The 21304-nt window shown below is 43.3% G+C and overlaps 2 protein-coding genes across 2 annotated transcripts; both read left to right on the top strand.

Annotated features, from left to right (window-relative positions):
- The first annotated feature begins 3122 nt into the window (after window positions 1–3122).
- On the top strand, window positions 3123–8956 carry LOC120027744 (organic solute transporter subunit alpha-like). The gene is made up of 8 exons (XM_038972749.1): window positions 3123–3410; window positions 5763–5914; window positions 6597–6670; window positions 7058–7216; window positions 7579–7690; window positions 7794–7940; window positions 8162–8267; window positions 8394–8956. Exons 1-8 carry the CDS (start codon window positions 3341–3343, stop codon window positions 8546–8548), a joined length of 975 nt encoding a protein of 324 aa, XP_038828677.1. The 5' UTR covers window positions 3123–3340; the 3' UTR covers window positions 8549–8956.
- A 1352-nt stretch (window positions 8957–10308) lies between these two features.
- Window positions 10309–21304, top strand: LOC120027779 (pyruvate dehydrogenase (acetyl-transferring) kinase isozyme 3, mitochondrial-like). The gene is made up of 11 exons (XM_038972808.1): window positions 10309–10711; window positions 13204–13345; window positions 13561–13632; window positions 14008–14192; window positions 14354–14443; window positions 16225–16302; window positions 16634–16713; window positions 16793–16894; window positions 17072–17182; window positions 17403–17516; window positions 17667–21304. Exons 1-11 carry the CDS (start codon window positions 10612–10614, stop codon window positions 17814–17816), a joined length of 1224 nt encoding a protein of 407 aa, XP_038828736.1. The 5' UTR covers window positions 10309–10611; the 3' UTR covers window positions 17817–21304.

Here is a 21304-nt window from a genome sequence, read left to right as displayed (position 1 = left end):
CTACATTGTAAAATAATACTGAAGACATGAAAACTATGAAATAACACGTGGAATCATGTAGTAACCAAAAAAGTGTTAAACAAATCAAAATAGAAAATTGAGATTCTTCAAAGAGGCCACCCTTTTCCTTGATGACAGCTTTGCACACTTTTGGCATTCTCTCTACCGAGTGGCGCAGCGGTCGAAGTCACTGCATCTCAGTGCTAGAGGCGTCACTACAGACCCTTTTCGATCCCAGGCTGTATCACAACCAGCCGTGATCAGGAGTCCCATAGGGTTAGGGGAGGGTTTGGCCGGGATAGGCCATCATTGTAAAATAATAATTTGTTCTTAACTGGCTTACCTAGTTAAATAAAGGTTAAATAAATAAAAATTAAAAAACATCTTCATGAGGTAGTCACCTGGAATGCATTTCAATTAACAGGTGTGCCTTGTTAATAATTCATTTGTGGAATTTCTTTCCTTCTTAATGCTTTTGAGCCGATCAGTTGTGTTGTGACAAGGTAGGAGTGGTATACAGAAGATATCCCTATTTGGTAAAAGACCAAGTCCATCTTATGGCAAGAACAGCTCAAATAAGCAAAGAGAAAGGACAGTCCATCATTACTTTAAGACAAGAACTTTAAAAGTTTCTTGAAGTGCAGTCGCAAAAACCATCAAGCGCTATGATGAAACTGGTTCTCATGAGGACCACCACAGGAAAGGAAGACCCAGAGTTACCTCTGCTGCAGAGGGTAAGTTCATTAGAGTTACCAGCCTCAGAAATTGCAGCCCAAATAAATGCTTCACAGAGTTCAAGTAACAAACATATCTCAACATCAACTATTCAGAGGAGACTGCGTAAATCAGGCCTTCATGGCCCGAATTGCTGCAAAGAAACCACTACTAAAGGACACCAATAAGAAGACTGCTGTGTCTTTGTGAGACGCAGAGTAAGTGAACGGATGTTCTCCGCATGTGTGGTTCCCACCGTGAAGCATGGAGAAGGAGGTGTGGGGGTGCTTTGCTGGTGACACTGTCTGTGATTTATTTAGAATTCAAGGCACCAGCATGGCTACCACATTATTCTGCAGCGATACACCATCCCATCTGGTTTGCGCTTAGCTCATGTCACGTCTACTCTCGCTGCTCCTCTCTGACGCGCGTTATCGCAAGTTTACTCATCCTTACGCACACCTGCCACCATTGTTACGCACACATATGCGCTTTATGAGACTCACCTGGACTCCATCACCTTCCTGATTTCCTTCCCTATATCTGTCACTCCCCTTGGTTCTGTCTTCAGGTGTTATTGACTCTGTTTCATGTCTGTATGCTATTCGTGTTTCTTGTGTTGTTCCATGTTTTATTTATTATAACATTTTCATTCCCTGTACTTGCTTCCAGTACTCCCAGCGTACATGTCACAGAGCTGCCATCGTTACGCGCATCTGCACCTCATGACACTTACCTGGACTCCATCACCTTCCCGATTACCTCCCCTATATCTGTCACTCCCCTTGGTTCTTTCTTCAGGCGTTATTGACTCTGTTTCATGTCTACGCTTTTTGTGTTAATTGTTTTGTACTATGATCTATTTATTATTGCATTTGCTTTCCCTGTACTTGCTTCCCGACTCCCAGCATACACGTTATAGAATAACACCTCACCAAGGGGAAGCAACAGGGATTTTTTTTTTTTTACTGGTGATGTCGGGTCCAAGTGCTGCTGCCGAAGCAACCGGGATGCCCCAGCTGGCTCGGCAGGCTTCCTATGCCTCAGCCGGCTCGTCAGGCTTCCATGTCTCAGCCGGCTCGTCAGGCTCCCATACCTCCAAGAAGGAGAGTGATTGAGTGCTGCATCAGATGACCTGGCCTCCACAATCACCCGACCTCAACCCAATTGAGATGGTTTGGGATGTGTTGGACCGCAGAGTGAAGGAAAAGCATCCAACAAGTGCTCAGCATATGCGGGAACTCCTTCAAGACTGTTGGAAAAGCATTCCAGGTGAAGCTGGTTGAGAGAATGCCTAAAGTGTGTAAAGCTTTCATCAAGGCAGAGGGTGGCTACTTTGAAGAATCGAAAATATAAAATATATTTTAATTTGTTTAACACTTTTTTTGGTTACTACAGGATTCCATATGTGCTATGTAATAGTTCTGATGCCTTCACTGTTATTCTACAATTGTAAAAAATAAAGAAAAATCCCTGAATGCGTAGGTCTGTCCAAACTTTTGACTGGGACTATTTATATATATCTCCTTTTTCAATCTTGTCTCATCACTGCAACTCCCCAAAGGCGCTCGGGAGGCGAAGGTCGAGTCATGTGTCCTTTGAAACATGACCCATCAAACCACGCTTCTTAACACCCGCCCGCTTAACTCGGAAGCCAGCCTCACCAATGTGTCAGAAGAAACACTGTTCAACTGACAATCAAGGTCAGCCTGCAATCACCCGGCCCAACACAAGGAGTCGCTAGAGCACAATGAGCCAAGTAAAGCCACCCCGACCAAACACTCCCCTAACCCAGACGATGCTGGGCCAATTGTGAGTCACCTCATGGGTCTCCCGGTTGCTGCCGCCTGCGACACAGCCTGGGATCAAACCCGGGTCTGTAGTAATGCCTCAAGCACTGGTATGCAGTGTCTTAGACCGCTGCGCCACTCGGGAGGCCCATATCTAGCCTACTTTTATTGTAATATTGTTTTACTATTTTAATTTGTGTAATTTTAGAAAACGTATGGTGTTTTCATCTTTCATCTTTCTGACCTTTTATTATTTTATTTGTTAAGCGCTTTGAAATACATCCCTTGTAAGAAATGTGCTCTATAAATACAGTTTGATTGAACCACAAGAAGTCAACAATAAGCCTCCTACAACAGCTTGAAAATAGCAAGGTAGGATCAGAGAAACAGAACGCTTGATAAAGCCAAAATATAGGCTACTACTGTACAGTTGATATTGTGTTCAAGTAAACGGAGGACTTTGATTTTATCTTGTAAAAACATTCTACGAGCTGGGTGTGATTTCACAATTGACCCTGTGGAGGTGTCCCTGCGTTTAGAGACAACTCTGTTCACAGAAAACGACGTGCGCTGCAGCCGGGCAGAGGGCGGGTCCAAGTTTTTAGAAACTGGTGATTTCTCTGAGTTTGCCCGCAGTTGCAGTCCAGAGGTGAACTGCAGCCCATGTCCCTTGCAGCACTCCAAACATAATTTATTTTGAGATTTTCTACCAACATTGACATTGCTGCCAATTGAGTGCATGTGGGTGGTAGAGGGACAGAGCACGGATAAATAGTTTTTTGTTTTCGTCAACGGCGCCCTCTTTCTACTCAAACTTCTAACCAAACCGTCTGAGGATGGACGGGAACAGAACCATCGACCCGAGCTGCAGGGACAGACCTCCCGTGGCCATCGACATAATTTCCCGTGAGTTGAACCGCTCGAATAGGCCTATGTTTTCTATAGGCGTCTTTTTTATACTAGCCTATCGATAACTTTTCAGCTGTTCTGGGACAAGTGCCGTTATTTTCTTCAATCTGCCGATGGTTAGGCCTACGCATAACGTAAACATGCATTGCCACCCATGTCCCTGGGCTATTAAACACACATCTAGGTAAGGTAGAATTTTAGGCGACATTGATACAGATTGAGCTGTTTATTAATTCAGTCACCATTGAGACTGTTGGAGTTTGGAGAGATGAGCCTTTTTCAAATCGAATAATCACATTAATCCAATAAAATAATTTTGAAACTGACAGGCAGTGACTTGTTTATGATTTTTTTTAACCACTGTAAACTCTCCTGTGCCTGCTGATTTCAAACTGCTGTTATAATGTAGAATTAACATACCAGTATGGTTTTTAGGGTGAGGGTCAACAGTTCTATATTGTACCCCATCACCTGAGCTCTGAATCGGGTCTTGAGGTGTGTGTGTGTGTGTGTGTGTGTGTGTGTTGGAAATGAGGGTGTGTTTGCCTCCTTAATGGTTAAGTTGTGGTAAACTAAGCTGAAGTAAGATGACTAGAAGTGAAAAAGCAATGATTTCACAACACTGCATCAAAACATCTGTTACTGGCATGTGTAACATTGCAGGGGCAAGGGGACAGTTAACGTCCTACATTTTGCCATGGGGCAAAGAGAAACGTGCATTTTTTTTTAGCTAATCTCATGGTATTCTACACATTTTGCCATGAGGCTGAGAGGAAAATGTGCAGTTCTATAGCTATTTTAAAGCTAAAATATACATGTGTTGACTGATAAACACACTGGGCTATGAGCTGTCTTGTTTGCCAAATGTACAAATGAAGTAGGCAGTGGCATGGTGCATTTAGCCAGTGAACCTCAGTGACATGCCTCAATGTTGTCATATTCGTGGCTTATTGGTGGTGTGGCTTTAAATTTGTTATTTTTGGCCACCCATCCCATGAGATTGAATGTCATTCCAGTGCACTTCTTGCTATGAATTCTATCTGATAGTGTTTGCATGTTTAGGTATGTCAATTTTAGATTATGGGGATATTATCTATATGCGTGCAGCACTAGATGCTGTTTTCAATTGTGCCCTTAGTTTTATTACTGGTGATGGTTATAGAACTCACCATTGTGTTTTGTATCTCTTTGTATGTAAGGAGAGAGCAGCATTCCCTTGTTTATCTACATAGCACTCACGTAGAAACTTCCTATGTATCTATCATCATGAATTCAATTTAGGTAAAAAGACAAATTTTCCGTTTGGAACACTGACAAGTAGAGAGCATCATTTTTTCTTTTTTCTTCTCAATCGTATTGGGATGAGGCGGGGTGAGATGAGTGCCTACGCGGCTTCCCTCATCTCACTCCCCCATCCCTCCCCACTCTTCTCTAATCATGTCCTTATGTGTCTGTCTATGCCTGTTACACAAATCAAGTTGCTCTTCCCAGAAATCCGAGCAAGGACTTTCTTTCCCCACTTCCATAACACATGGCTTTGTCTGCTGACACGTGTGTTGTGTTGAAGTGTATTTGTGTATGTGTTAGTGCAGTCTTAGTTTGTGTGTTTGCATGTGTGAGTTAGTTACTCAGTCTTTGGCAGATGTGCTGTTTTCCAAACTTTTTTTTTTCTTTACTACTTGTCTTGATTTCACATAAACACCCTTGTTTTCCAGAAAACATCCATTTCTCTTTCTCTGAAATTGACACATCTCTTCATTTTATATGCTTTTTTGGAACTGGGAGGTCAGAAATTAGTTCCAGAGAAAATGGTAAAGTGAATCACCAAGCCCCTAGATGAGGCCTGTGTATTGTCCCTAAAACTGGTCCTTTAGCTTTGTGGACTCCCTCCTATTTCTTTCATCAATCTGTTTTATTGTATCACACAGTGTAGGAGAAGAGAGGACACCAGGAAAGGAAGCTACTTTAGACTGTTGCCACTCTATAGTCCTTTGCTCTGTCTTTTTTTTGTTAATTCTTTCCAACGTGTCAAGTTATTATCTTTTTGTTTTATCAGGATTTGGTTGGGTCTAATTGTGTTGCTGTCCTGGGGCTCTGTTTGTGTTTGTGAACAGAGTCCCAGGACCAGCTTGCTTAGGGAACTCTTCTCCAGGTTCATCTCTCTGTAGGTGATGGCTTTGTGGTGGAAGGTTTAAGAATCGCTTCTTTTTAGGTGGTTGTAGAATTTAATGGTTATTTTCTGGATTTTGGTCATCTCTCTATCTCTTTGTCTTTCTCTGTCTCACTCCCCCTCTCTTGTTTTCACCCCCCACCTCACTCTCACTCTATCCTCTCTCTCTCTGTCTTTAGAGTTGGACATATTTGGTATCATCCTGTACTCTGTGCTGACCTTCATGGCAGTGGTGTCCATGCTGGTCTACATAGAGGAGTGTTGGTACATCTACCGGAAGGTTCCCTCCCACAAGAAGAGCGCCATCATCTGGGTCAACGGGGCAGCGCCGGTAAGCACATACTGATTTATCAGGAGGCTTTAAAGGTGCAATCTGGTACTTACTACTTTCATATCCTCTCTGTGACAACTCATTGTGCTACAGTACAAACACATGCGGCAAAAAACAAAACTTTTGTGAACTTGTGACCCATCAATCAAATGTATTTATAAAGCCCTTTTTACATCAGCTGATGTCACAAAGTGCTGTACAGAAACCCAGACTAAAACCCCAAACAGCAAGCAATGCAGATGTAGAAGCACTGTGGCTAGGAAAAACTCCCTAGAAAGGCTGGAACCTAGGAAGAAACCTAGAGAGGAACCAGGCTCTGAGGGGTGGCCAGTCCTCTTCTGGCTGTGCCGGGTGGAGATTATAACAGAACATGGCCAAGCTGTTCAAACGTTCATAGATGACCGGCAGATAATAATAATAATAATCACAGTGGATGTAGAGGGTGCAACAGGTCAGCACCTCAGGAGTAAATGTCAGTTGGCTTTTCATAGCTGATCATTCAGAGTTAGACAGCAGGTGCAGTAGAGAGAGAGTCCAAAACAGCAGGTCCGGGACAAGGTAGCACGTCCAGTGAACAGGTCCCATCCTGTCAGTTTACTAGGAAATTCTAGGGCAGTAGCACGGTTAGGAAGGATGCATTGGTATAGCATTCAGACTAAGTCTGTATGTCTGTGTGTGTCAGGTGATCGCCACCATGTCCTGTCTGGGGATGTGGATTCCCCGAGCCACCATGTTCACTGACATGACCTCTGCCTGGTATGTCACTCAGCCTTTGCTCCTTTTCTCTTCTCTCTCTCCTTCTGTCTTTCGCTTTCTTTACATATCAGTTTCTCTTTCTTGACATATCCTCTTTCCTCCTCCACCTTCCATCTCTCCCAGTGTCTGTCTGTGTGTGGCTCTGGGCTTCTCTGGATCTCAGATCCCTGCTGTGACGGGCAGGAAACTCTGTAGGAAGAGACACACTGTGTCAGCAAAACATACAGAGCGATACTAAAAACACTTACAATATTGATTGTCTAAAACCGTGCTTGTGTAGTTCTTTCCAAACCCATCTCTCCCTCTGTCCATCTTTTATTCCCTCCTTCCCTCGTTGTATATTTGTGGTGTGTGTGTAACGTGTGTAACGTGTGTCTGTCTCCGCAGCTATTTTGCGATCGTAGTGTTTAAGTTCCTGGTGCTGATGATTGAGGAAGTGGGGGGTGACGAGGCGTTTCTACGGCGAGCAGGGAAAAACAAACTGAGGATCAGTACTGGTCCCTGTTGTTGTTGCTGCCCCTGTCTACCCCATGTTAACATCACACGGTAACACATGCATACACAAACGCGTACTCACACACACACACTGTTTAGGATCAAATGTACTTCATAGCAAGACCTGTTTCTTAGTTGAGTCAGAGTCCAGCTACTAGGTTAGTAGTAAAACAGTAGCTGGATTTGTAAAGGATCTGGCAGGTTGAATGTGCCCCTGGCCACTCACCCTGGCTCTGTATGGGCCCCTCCATGTCTCACAGTACATCTGACAACATTATCACTCCAAATATGCTACCTACTGGTCATTGTCCGCTATAGGCATGGCCTATAACAACATTTTAGAAATATGTAGAAATTAATTATTATTTTCGATATGAAATATTTGTTGAACGTTTTCCTCTGGTTTTCCCCAGACGGAGTCTGTTCCTGCTGAAGTTGGGATCGTTCCAGTTTGCCGTGCTAAAGATCGCCTTCACCATACTATCAATCATCCTCTGGACCAATGGCAACTTCGACATCGCAGATGTTAGTATGGGGTGTCAACACACACACACACAAAATTGGGCTTCAAAGGAAGAGAACACATTCTCAATACACACACTCCCAACACTGTGTGTGTGTGTTCCAGATGGCGATAACGGGAGCAGCCATCTGGATTAACCCAGGTGTGGGGGTTCTGACCATCATAGCACTGTGGCCTGTAGCCATCATGTTCATGCACCTCAGGATCACACTGCGCAGCCTCAAGATCATCCCCAAATATGCCATGTACCAGGTAAGATTACACACATGCCATGTAAATGAACCAATCTGAGGAAAGATATACAGTAAGGCCCTCCTCAACCAATCAGAGGTCAGTTAATTAATTCCCTGAAGTGACAGGAGTTTCAGCAAATGATAACTTGTGTTTACCTGTTTACATCTGCAGAGTGATGTCCTTTTTTGTGTTTACCTATGTTATGTTGTTGGGGTTTACCCATGATGCTGTGCGTGTAGCTGGTGCTGGTGCTGAGTCAGCTCCAGTCGGCCATCATCAACATCCTGGCTATGAACGGAACCATCGCCTGCACGCCACCATACTCCTCACAGGCCAGGGGATATTGTGAGTCTTATCTCCATCCATCCCTTCATCACTGTATACCTTATTACACACAAACTCTACTGCTCTCAGGCAAGCAGATAACTTAAGTGACCTATCCTCCCTCTCTCTCTCTGTGTGTGTGTGTAGTGATGAGTCAACAGTTGTTGATCCTGGAGATGTTCATCATCACCTTGGTAACCCGCTTGTTGTACCGCCGCCAGTATGACCCACTCCCTGACGACGAGAATGACGATGAACACACCAAGATGGTTATACCGGCCAATAAATCTGACATAGCGTGAGGGCATGAGAGACTGTATCTGTGTGTGTGTGCATGTATTAGAGACAAAGTGTGTGTGTGGTTTTGTTAGAAAGGCAGAGGGAGTGTGTGTGGTTTTGTTAGAAAGGCTGTGTGTGTGTTCAAGAGAAAGAGTATGTGTGTATGTTATGTTACACTGAGGTCTGCAGTAAGAATTTAATCAGTTATGGCATTTTCTGGGTGAGCAATGCTGTTAAGATTGATCAGAAGTCATAATCCCTCAGCCAGTGTGTTTGGATAGTGTTGCTATTATGTAACTGTAATCTAAGAATTATTTCAGAAATGTATTTTTCCTCAGAAGTTGTATCTTTTGCCATAGCCTTGGTGGACATTATAGTGTATTATCATGATCCATTTATAATATATACATTTTGAAACATTTTCTCTAAGATTTGCTTTGTCATTTGTTTTTTTCATAGGCATGCATACACACGTATTTGTAAAGAAGAACCCTGTATTCATTGTAGTGGCAAACTTGCTCCACTAGGTGACAGTATGAACCAATGGGTCCGCCTGCCAGAGTGACACTGAGCAGTAGCCTACATTGATAACATTTGGATAAGGTCATTCTATCATGATCATTGACAGATCAACACAGACACCTCTTTATTCTCTCCTCTTTAGACCTTCATCTTGTGGAATCTGAGTTATCACAACCCAGATGCACTCTGCAGATCAGGTTAAGTTTAGAACTCTAGGTGAACATACTAAAGTAACTATCAAATGGTAGGTGCAAATTGAAACTTTTAATAATTGTTCTAATTTGTATTATTGTAAAGGATAATTAGTAGATTACTTTGAACTGTTCCAAGCTCTACCACTTTCTAGTTAAGGCTACTGTATCCAGCGGTGTAAAGTACTTACTTAAAAGTATTTTAAGTACTACTTAAGTAGTTTTTTTGGGTATCTGTACTTTACTTTATTTATATTTTTGAGTAGTTTTACTTCACTACATTCCTGAAGAAAATGTACTCCATACATTTTCCCTGACAACCAAAAGTACTTGTTACATTTTGAATGCTTAGCAGGACAGGAACATTGTCAATTGCACGCACTTAACAAGAGAACACGAGGTCATCCCTACTGCCTCTGGCCTGTCTGACTCACTAAACATAATTGCATCTTTTGTAAATAATGTCTGAGTGTTGGAGTGTGCCTTGCAATACATACATTTTAAAAACATGAAAATGGTGCCTTCTGCTTTGCTTAAAATACTTAATTTGAAAGGATTTATAATTTTGATATTAAGTATATTTTAGCTATTACATTTACTTAAGTATATTTAAAACCAAAAACTTTTAGACTTTTACTCGAGTCGTATTTTACTGGGTGACTTTCACTTTAAATTGAGTAACTTTCTATTAAGGTATCTATACTTTTACTCAAGTATGAAAATTGGGTACTTTTTCGACCACTGACTGTATCCACAGGTATTCTATGTAGGCTAGTTATGTTGCTGATCTGTTGCCCTCTCCATAACTTATTCAAGGTTAGCTGACGTTTATGATCGGCTATACACACAAAAAAACTGGATCAGTTACATGCGTGTTGGCATCAGTTATCAAGGATACACAGTGACGGCTACTGTTCAAAGCAACATTTAATTCTATCCAATTAACCGGTCTGTTAAACTGCTACAGACCCGCCCCTTTATGGCAGACAGACCAGCACTTCAATCGCTATCTCCCATTTTCTCTTTTCCGGGTTTGACAGGGCAAGTGTCGACCAATCACCGTTAAACACCAACAGACTCAGAGTAATGCGCGATTGAGTTTAGGGCTCGCGACAGTACGTATTCTCCTGTGCAACAATATTGCATAGAAACCATTCCAGAAAATAGAAGTGCTACATATTGAATGATTAAGCTACAGTAACACTTTTAGTTATATCGTTCAGTGATTTGCAGGTCTAGACAGAGAGAAACGTCAAATGAAGACGTTGTCTGTGGAGGATGCACATCGCTGTCAGTGTCATTGGATGTGGTGGAGTGTTTTTAATTTAACCATCATCATTCCGGAACGACATCTACAATAGCAACTTTTCACAATGAGGCTGTATACGGTTTTATTGAAAAACACCAAAAAAATTGAATATTATTCAAGATTTTCACCGTCGCCTCTCTCCATCAAGCAATTTTTGGAATTTGGTAAGTAGCCTAGACTAGGCCTACACTCTCTTGGTAATGGGCTGTCACTATCAATGTGTTTTAATTTTAGGCTGTTGTCTATTATTCTGTAATATGAATGAAATCCTGATGAACAAACATAAGGCGATGTGAATCTCTGAAGGTGAACATCCTTGCAAGTGTTGTTTTTATTCCCTTGAATACGGTCAATGTTTTTATAGTATGCCACAGTACTCAATGATAATTCTGTTCTGATATAATTTGCATGATTTTTTTTTTTTTTGCCACAATTAGCATGTACATTTTTTGTTGTTGTAGTTATGAGCAATATGCCTATCAGTGCACCAGTATAGACTGGGGGCTATAGCCTATAGCTACAGTATAGACTGGGGGCTATAGCCTATAGCTACAGTATAGACTGGGGGCTATAGCCTATAGCTACAGTATAGACTGGGGGCTATAGCCTATAGCTACAGTATAGACTGGGGGCTATAGCCTATAGCTACAGTATAGACTGGGGGCTATAGCCTATAGCTACAGTATTGACTGGGGGCTATAGCCTATAGCTACAGTATTGACTGGGGGCTATAGCCTATAGCTACAGTATAGACTGGGGGCTATAGCTTATAGCTACAGTATTGACTGGGGGCTATAGCTTATAGCTACAGTATTGACTGGGGGCTATAGCTTATAGCTACAGTATTGACTGGGGGCTATAGCCTATAGCTACAGTATTGACTGGGGGCTATAGCCTATAGCTACAGTATGACTGGGGGCTATAGCCTATAACTACAGTATAGACTGGGGGCTATAGCCTATAACTACAGTATAGACTGGGGGCTATAGCCTATAGCTACAGTATAGACTGGGGGCTATAGCCTATAGCTACAGTATAGACTGGGGGCTATAGCCTATAGCTACAGTATAGACTGGGGGCTATAGCCTATAGCTACAGTATAGACTGGGGGCTATAGCCTATAGCTACAGTATAGACTGGGGGCTATAGCCTATAGCTACAGTATAGACTGGGGGCTATAGCCTATAGCTACAGTATAGACTGGGGGCTATAGCCTATAGCTACAGTATAGACTGGGGGCTATAGCCTATAGCTACAGTATTGACTGGGGGCTATAGCCTATAGCTACAGTATGACTGGGGGCTATAGCCTATAGCTACAGTATGACTGGGGGCTATAGCCTATAGCTACAGTATTGACTGGGGGCTATAGCCTATAGCTACAGTATGACTGGGGGCTATAGCCTATAGCTACAGTATGACTGGGGGCTATAGCCTATAGCTACAGTATGACTGGGGGCTATAGCCTATAGCTACAGTATAGACTGGGGGCTATAGCCTATAGCTACAGTATAGACTGGGGGCTATAGCCTATAGCTACAGTATAGACTGGGGGCTATAGCCTATAGCTACAGTATGACTGGGGGCTATAGCCTATAGCTACAGTATGACTGGGGGCTATAGCCTATAGCTACAGTATAGACTGGGGGCTATAGCCTATAGCTACAGTATGACTGGGGGCTATAGCCTATAGCTACAGTATAGACTGGGGGCTATAGCCTATAGCTACAGTATGACTGGGGGCTATAGCCTATAGCTACAGTATAGACTGGGGCATTGTGTCCAGTCAGAAGACACACATGCTGAGTAGGGGAGCATGTTATTAACCCATATGTGACTTCTGTTAAATCATCAGTTTCTGACTGCTAAGCAACAATTTAGTTAATGAAGTCAAAAGGAAAGCTTTCTGTTTCTTTCCCCCCCTATCTCTCTCTCCCTCTTTCATACAGATAGGCTACACTCACAGGTGTACAGAGGGCTGTTTATTACTAGTTGAACAGGTCTACAGTAATAACAGCTAGTGTCTTGTTGCGTCACTGGAACTGTTTCATAATCCTTCCTTTGTGTCTGGGCCTGGGAACCAGAGACTGCTCAGGGGGACCACTGCTGTTATTGAACCACTTTAACTTTCTCTTTCTCTCTCTGTGTGTTTGTGGCACATGTGTGTGTGCATACTTGCCTGTGATAAGAAAGGATAAAATAGGCTGAACGCACTCAGACAGTTAGTCTGCCTATTTTCTGAGTGCGTTCAGCCTATTTGAGCCTTTCTTATCAAATTAGCCACGCCTCGGCCCAGCATTAGTTGCCTTGGGTGCCTTTCCCTGGAGGTTAAACAAACATTACTCATTGCTGTTTCAGAACACACATTGAAGTATCTATGGATAGCATGTGGACTGTGTATGTAAGTGAGAAAGAGATGCTGGGATGTGCCTATAGTCAAACACACAGCAGCTCTGGTATTTCCAGCATTCATCACATTGTAACCATGGTGGGATGTCCATTTGTTCACATCAATATGTCACAGAGGGGTGTCTTTTGTTGCTTTTTCAGACAGAGAAGTTGAACATCATGGTAGAATGCCATTTGCTTTTTAGAGTGGATTTTCCCAGTCAACTTTTAAGACTCTCCCTCCCTTCCCCTCCCATCTCCTCCTCTAGGTCGGGACAATGCGTGTGAGAAGACATCCTTTATGTTCCTGAGGAAGGAGCTGCCGGTGAGGCTGGCTAACACCATGAGAGAGGTCAACCTGTTGCCTGATAACCTGCTCAGTCAGCCCTCAATCAAACTGGTGCAGAAATGGTGAGACATTTAGCCTGAGTGCCAGTCTGTTTGTGCTATCATGCCAAACACTTGACAATGAGCAATGGAGTTGGCAAAAGCACAAAAACATATGGGACCAGTCTAGTGAGAATGAGTCATAACACACAAACATGCCCGTGACATCAGCACAAACATGCAATTTACATACCCCAAACTTATTGAATGAGCTGTGTGTGTGTGTGTGTTCCCCTCAGGTACATGCAGAGCTTTGTGGAGCTGTTGGGGTATGAGAACAGAAAACCAGAGGATCCTCAGGCCCTCAATGAGTGAGTATGGAGGACAATGTTTTTTCTAGATATTTTATTCCTTGTTGGTTCAACAGATCAATCATCTGATGTTGAACTGAAGACAGCAGGGAGGTAGAATGGTGTGAGAACCTGAGAGGGATGTTTGGAGCTATGAAGAGGTAGAGGGTAGCTTACTGCTAACTGCCTGTGTCCTTGTCCTCATACTCACCTGATGCTAAACTCCTGGACTTACCTGTTCAGATAATCATGTATATTTATACCATAACAGTGTTCACACCATGTGAGAGAGATTTAGATAGGAACCACTGATAACAACCCCAGCTGACAACTGTAAGTCAGCAGAAATAAGTTTTTTTTTTTAACTCTCTCTCTCTCTCTCTCTCTCTCGCTCAGTTTCCTGGAGTTGTTGATAGAGATCCGTAATCGTCATAATGACGTGGTCCCTACCATGGCCCAGGGGGTTATAGAGTACAAGGAGAAGTTTGGCTTTGACCCCTTCGTCAGCAGTAACATCCAGTACTTTCTGGACCGCTTCTACACCAACCGCATATCCTTCCGCATGCTCATCAACCAACACAGTGAGAGCACACACTCTGACACACATTTACAGCACGTTAATACGCACATGTCCGCTGGACGATGTTTAAGATATGTGGACAGTGTGTGTGTGTGTGTGTGTAAAGGCGTTATGTCTTTGGGGGAACTATGGTATCCATAATGTTCATGTCTGTCTCCTCAGCTCTCCTGTTCGGCAATGACACTAACCCAGCCCACCCCAAACATATTGGCAGCATAGACCCCACTTGCAACGTGGCTGAAGTAGTCAAAGGTGAGGACTGGTGGGGGGGGGGGGGAGTCTTTGTCTGACTCACTGTGTTTTTCAGAAGCAGTGGTAAAAGATCACGTTGTATTTGTCGCATGATCTGTAAACAACAGGTGTAGACTAACAGTGAAATGCTTACTTGCGAGCCCTTCCCAACAACGCAGACAAAGAAATAATAGAAAGCTAAAACACACAAGCTCACAGAACGGGAACGCCGTAGCGCGTAAAAATAGGCTGTCCTCGGTTGCAACACTCACTACCAAATTCCAAACTGCCTCTGGAAGCAACGTCAGCACAATAACTGTTGTTGGGAGCTTCATGAAATGGGTTTCCATGGCCGAGCAACCTCACACAAGCCTAAGATCACCATGTGCAATGCCAAGCATCTGCTGGAGTGGCGTAAAGCTCGCCGCCATTCGACTCTGGAGCAGTGGAAACGCGTTCTCTGGCGTGATGAATCACGCTTCACCATCTGGCAGTCTGGCGGACGAATCTGGGTTTGGCGGATGCAAGGAGAATGCTACCTGCCTGAATGCATAGTGCCAACTGTAAAGTTTGGTGGAGGAGGAATAATGGTCTGGGGTTGTTTTTCATGGTTCGGGCTAGGCCCCTTAGTTCCAGTGAAGGGACATCTTAATGCTACAGCATACAATGACATTCTAGACAATTCTGTGCTTCCAACTTTGTGGCAACAGTTTGGGGAAGGCCCTTTTCGGTTTCAGCATGACAATGCCACCGTGCACAAAGCAAGGTCCATACAGAAATGGTTTGTCGAGATTTGTGTGGAAGAACTTGACTGGCCTGTACAGAGCCCTCCCCTCAACCCCATCGAACGCCTTTGGGATGAATTGGAACGCCGACTGCGAGCCAGGACTGATCACCCAACATCAGTGCCCGACCTCACTAATGCTCTTGTGGCTGAATGGAAGCAAGTCCCCCGCCACATTGTTCCAACATCTAGTGTAAAGCCTTCTCAGAAGAGTTGAGGCTGTTATAGCAGCAAAGGGGGGACCAACTCCATATTAATGACCATGATTTTGGAATGAGATGTTCGATGTGCAGGTGTCCACATTTTTGGTCATGTGGTGAATGTACTATACATATAACTAGGAATAAAGTGACAGATAATAAACATTAGCAGCAGTGTATGTGATGAGTCAAAGTTGGTGCCCAAAAAGGGTCAATGCATATAGTCCTGGTAGCTATAGATAACTATTTCACTAACTATTTAGCAGTCTTATGGCTTGGTGGTAAAAGCTGTTCAGGGTCCTGTTGGTTCCAGACTTGGTGCATCGGTACCGCTTGCCGTGCGATAGCAGAGAGAAGTCTATGACTTGGGTGGCTGGAGTCTTTGAAGATTTTTAGGGCCTTCCTCCGCCTTGTATAGAGGACCTGGATGGCAGGGAGCTCAGCCCTAGTGATGTACTGGGCCGTACGCACTACCCTGTGTAGCGTCTTGCGGTCAGATGCCAAGCAGTTACAATACCAAGTGGTGATGCAGCTAGTCAAGATGCTCTCAATGGTGCAGCTGTATAACTTTTTGAGGATCTGAGGGCCCATGCCAAATCCTTTCAGCCTCCTTGGGTTAATCCAACCCTAACCTTAATAGTGATGATGGCAGTTTTCTGAAACAAAACAATAGTCATCTCTCTCCCCTTAGTCCCTTCCTCTTTCTCCCTTTTTCTTCCTCGTTACCACCCCCAAATGGTTCTGCTTTTCTTAGGTAGTTGTGTGCATGATTGCATGTATCCATCTGTCCATCATGTGACACTGCCTTCCTGTTTCAGATGCCTATGAGACAGCCAAGATGCTGTGTGAACAGTACTACCTTGCTGCCCCTGCACTCCAGATCCAAGAGTTCAACAGTAAGACATCTTCCCTGTTTTACCACATCTCTGATCCCCCTCCATGTTGTCTAATGTACAGTCAACACACACACAAACTTTCCACACGGTCTCATGATATCTTTGATCTCTATATGCTGTCTAAACACAGTCTTTACAGTATGTTTGTGGTTTCATAACATCTGATCCCTCTCTGTGTGAGAGATAACAGAGCTCCACCTTTAAAGAGAAGTGTTGTAGCCACAGGACTGCTCCTATTTAGAGATGGTGGTTGCAGAGGCCAGATTTAGTCCTGCTGTGATTATATATATATATAGAGAGAGATATCTTATTTTCTTTCCCTGTGTCCCAGTGAAACAAGACAAAGACAAATCGATCCAGGCTGTGTATGTTCCCTCTCACCTCTTCCACATGCTGTTTGAACTCTTCAAGGTGTGGCACACACACACACAAGTACACATACACAATGCACAACCATCATCATACTAATAAAACTGTTTGGTGTGTGTAGAACTCTATGCGGGCCTCCGTGGAGCTCCATGAGGACAGTAAGGAGGGCTTACCTCCGGTGAAGGCCAAAGTCACACTAGGAAAAGAGGACCTGTCCATAAAGGTAACACACACACACACACCTGCCAATACTTAGACATGCCATCTATGAGTGGGATGTATGATAAATGCTCTATAAATTGTTATATTTACCATCATCTTTTACCCAGTGTGTCAAATGTACAGTTGTGACATATCCTCTTTCTCTCCCTTTCCTCTCTATTTTATCTATCTCTGTCAGATCAGTGATAGGGGTGGAGGTGTACCTCTGAGGAAGATCGATCGTCTGTTTAACTACATGTACTCTACTGCCCCCACGCCCAGCCTAGAACCCTCCAGCACTGTCCCACTGGTACACACATACACATTGTTCCCCATATTTTTCAGGTTTTCTGACTCATCATTCTGAAGCCAGTAACAGATGCCAGTGTTTTTCTGTAGTGATTGTAAACAACTTCTTCTGAAGAAGTGACTGCCCTTATATTACACTCTCACCTATGTCATTTCTCTCCCCCTCTTGTCTGCTATCTCTGACTCCCAACTTTCTCTTCCTTCTCCCTCCCTGCTTCCAGGCTGGTTTTGGCTATGGTCTGCCCATCTCCAGGTTGTATGCCAGGTATTTTCAGGGAGACCTGAAGCTCTACTCCATGGAAGGGGTTGGCACTGATGCTGTCATTTATCTCAAGGTAGGAGGGGCTTCTCTCACACCACCAATCATTTTGATGTTACTCTGTGATTTTCAGACTCTGATATACCTCTGCTCTGTAATACAATTCACTATCAACATTACTCCATCCCTTTTCATTGGTTCTTCTTTTGTCCTGCCCCCAATCCAGGCTCTGTCCAGTGAGTCGTTTGAGCGCCTGCCCGTCTTTAATAAGTCGGCATGGCGACACTACCAGACCAGCCCTGAGGCAGACGATTGGAGCAACCCGAGCAAAGAGCCACGAGACACCAGCAAATCAAATTACAAGGCCAACCGATAACTCTGCCCTAAAACACTTCCCCCGCCCACCTGCCTGGCACACTGAACTCTGCCCCTTCAATGATCCCCTCACTAACAAAATCATCATGGGTTTAACTTCAGCTGCCGCGGCGATACAACGCCCTCTCTGCAGTCATTGATGTTGTTGTCCCAGGGTGGACTTTGGAACAGGATTTTAGCCCCACCCATTGACTCCTCTAATAGGTTATTTGGTCAGTTGTTCCTTTTCACAATATGTTCTAAGTGGGACTACAGCGACCAGATTGGTGGACAGACAGTCAGTTTGAGATGGTTGAGGTTGAGTTCAGCCACTCTTTCCTTCGATCCCTTATCTTCAGCTTTACTGACCACAGCACTCCCTTGTGGTTCTCTCCAGCCACTGCAGCTAGAGGCTCTGTCTTTGGGCTGGGAAAGGTTTCTGTTCTGCTCTCTCTGTGTCCAGTCTCGGTTTGTTCAGTCAAACATAATAGAACCTCTGTTTCTCTCTTCTCTCCCCTACAAAGCAGAAGGCTGTGACAGGCTGAGGGTTTGGGTTTCAGGCCCGACAGAGAAAAGGGAAAAGGAGCTCCTTTTCTCCCTTTGAGGACACAGTTTTGAATGGGCACTAATCTCGTCCACCAGCCGGCGCTCTCTGTCGATCCGTCTGGTCTCACAGCGCCTCAGAATGGAACTTGAATGGGAGACTATGGCAGGAGCGGCGAAAACATACGTCGATTTTAATTGGCTGTTCTCTGTCCATCGCCATCTAGCCCAACCCTGAGAACATACCCCAGCTACATTGTGGACTTCAAAGCGCAAGTGATTTAAACAAGGAAGTGAGTTTGGGAAAATCTGAAAGTATGCATATTGGAAATTATTTTGACTTATAAACTTTATACGCCCGAACTCAGAATCAATTGGGCTTCCTCAAAATAATATTGTTTATGTAATAGAACATTTATTTTGATTGACAATTTTCCAGCTAATAAAACGGTTGCTATCTCTCACTTCCTGTCAGTTACCACTAGCTTCCACTGCCACAAAGTCAACATTGGCTACAAAAATTGACTTTGTGGTCTTAATTTAAGGTTAGGGTTAAGTATAAAGTTAGCAGTTTGGTTAAGGTTAGGTTTAAGAAGAGACATTTTAGAGATAGGCAGCGTTTATGACTTTGTGGGTGTGCTAACTAGTGACGACCCTCCTGCCTCGATTTTAAAGACATGCCTCATAGTTGTGTGATTCGCTTAGAATTTGACTTGATTAGCATGGCACTCAGTAAATCAACACCCCCTAAGTTCTAACCAGTCCCACCCTATTACGGTCCCTGATATCTGGAGTCCTTGGGACGTCCCTACCCCATTGAAGTTGAAATGTAAAAGTGTTAAGGTAGGGACATCCCAAGGATCCCAGATAGCACTGACCACCCCGTTACCAGACTATGTGCGCCAGCAATTCGACCCGGGCACGAGGTTAATTAGGCACAACGAGGGTCAGGGTGGGCAGTTGTCATAGTTACGATTGTCATGGTTACAGTGGCGTGGCCAATGCCAAGTTATAGAGAAGAGAGAGTTGCAGTGACTAACTAGACCTATAAGAACATTTTAGGAACAATGGGAACAAGCTTTAAACTAACTAAAGATAGTTATTATGCATTACGCATGTTGCATTATATTATAGAAAGAATCTGGAACAAACAGATGTATTTTTTTTAAATTATTATTCCATTATCTCAGAAAGAGGGGGAGACTTAGAACTCTGAGGAGTTAAGAAACAGTATTGCATGACAAATGCCCTGATGGCTATAGTTTAATTTCAACTCCATTGTTTTATTTTGTTTTTACTGTATTGTGACGTGTTGGTTTGAGAGGAGAAACTAGTGAAATAGGCATCCTCAATCTTTCCCCCAGATCTTAACCAGCGATACTGATCCTTCCTGAACCCTTTGAAAGGTTAAAACTGTATACTCCGAGACAGCCCACCTAGCTGTCTTGCCCCCTTTCTAAAAACCTTTGGTGTTAATTTGTTTCTATTGAACAACTTGGTGCCCCATTTGAGGTTTTCTATGGGAAACACTGCTCTGAGTCTCAAAGAAAATGGATGTTTTCAGGATGCTAATGTTAACTAACGATGGTTCACCATGTGAGCCTTGTCTTTCCTGTAGCTTATTGCTTGTAAACCTCTCCAGCATTACATGTGTTACTGTTAACCCTCCCAGCTCCTTCCACACCCTGATAAGACCATGCAAAGGCTACATGACCTATCCTAAAGATGGCTACATTTTGTTAGCCTTGTTTGTCCCCCTGTGGCAGCATCAACCCTGCAAAGCATTATGAACATTGTCACGTTAACCAAGACTATCGCTAACAACGTCACACCGACTCAACCTTTTAATTCACCTAGTAGTGGTATTACTAAACATTATGAACATTGAACGAGCTTGAACATCAACTAGTATTTTGAATGGTTTTCCGATAAGACATGTAATAGCTGTCATTGGTTGAAGTGTGTGAATAATGCTCTTCAAGGATGGAAGGGATTGGATGAGATTAATATTTGTATCTAAGTGTCAAGAAGAATCTGTGGCATTGTAGTGGTGTAAAACAGCGGCCATTTTGAAACCCCATTGTTTGTGCAGGAGTATGCAGGAGTATGGACCTGAACAAATATCTTGTGTTTCTGAAACAAGGGTTCTTTTGCATAGGAAAATGGTTGATTTTTGATCTTTTGTTTTTTACTTCAATTTTTTTGCATTTATTTTTTGTGTAACTGGATGATGATTATTGCAGAGGGGGCTCTTTCCTCCCTCTTTTTTGATTTTTAAGTCACCATCTACAGTATACACATACTGTTTTTCTTCATCAATGACTTCGTATGTGGATTACATTTCATTCAGGCCTCTCTGATAAGAATCAATTGTCTTAGTTAACGCTGGGATAATATTAGCTTGTTTGTTTCTAGTTATCCTCATTCTCATTGGCCGGTTTATGAAAAGTGGGCCAAACTTGGACCAATCATGGAGCTCTGATCTGACATCATCCATTCTCAGTTTTCAGCAAAACCTGAACTAACTCATTCCAGCACTGCCAAGGTGGCACCTAAAATTTTAAGTGGGCTTAGCTGTAGATAAGGTAGTGAATCCTTCCTTACCTTTTTGTACCTCTAAGGTATTAGTAGCTTATATTGCATATACAGTATGGTAATATATTGAACCGGTGTGAAGTGATTACTCATACATCCTTACTGTATCTCTGATGTAAGGAGATGACTGAGCACTTTGTTTGAACTCCTCTCTGTAGAGAAAGTGTGTACAGACGTATGCAGCCCATCTTATCACAAAACAGTAACTTCTGTATGTATACATGTGGTACAGTAGCGGCTAGCATAGATAGTAGACACAGTGATATACAACAATATAGAGGTATTCAGCATGAGGTCAAGCTTGCAATACCTACTGTCAATTTCCCAAAGCTACAATAAAGAGAACAAAACAGACAGTTTTTTTTTTCTATG

This window comes from Salvelinus namaycush, chromosome 33 (genome assembly GCF_016432855.1).
Source record: "Salvelinus namaycush isolate Seneca chromosome 33, SaNama_1.0, whole genome shotgun sequence".
Taxonomy (NCBI): domain Eukaryota; kingdom Metazoa; phylum Chordata; class Actinopteri; order Salmoniformes; family Salmonidae; genus Salvelinus; species Salvelinus namaycush.
The sequence above is the reverse complement of the archived record's forward strand: the minus strand, read 5'-3'. Positions and strand labels throughout refer to the sequence as shown.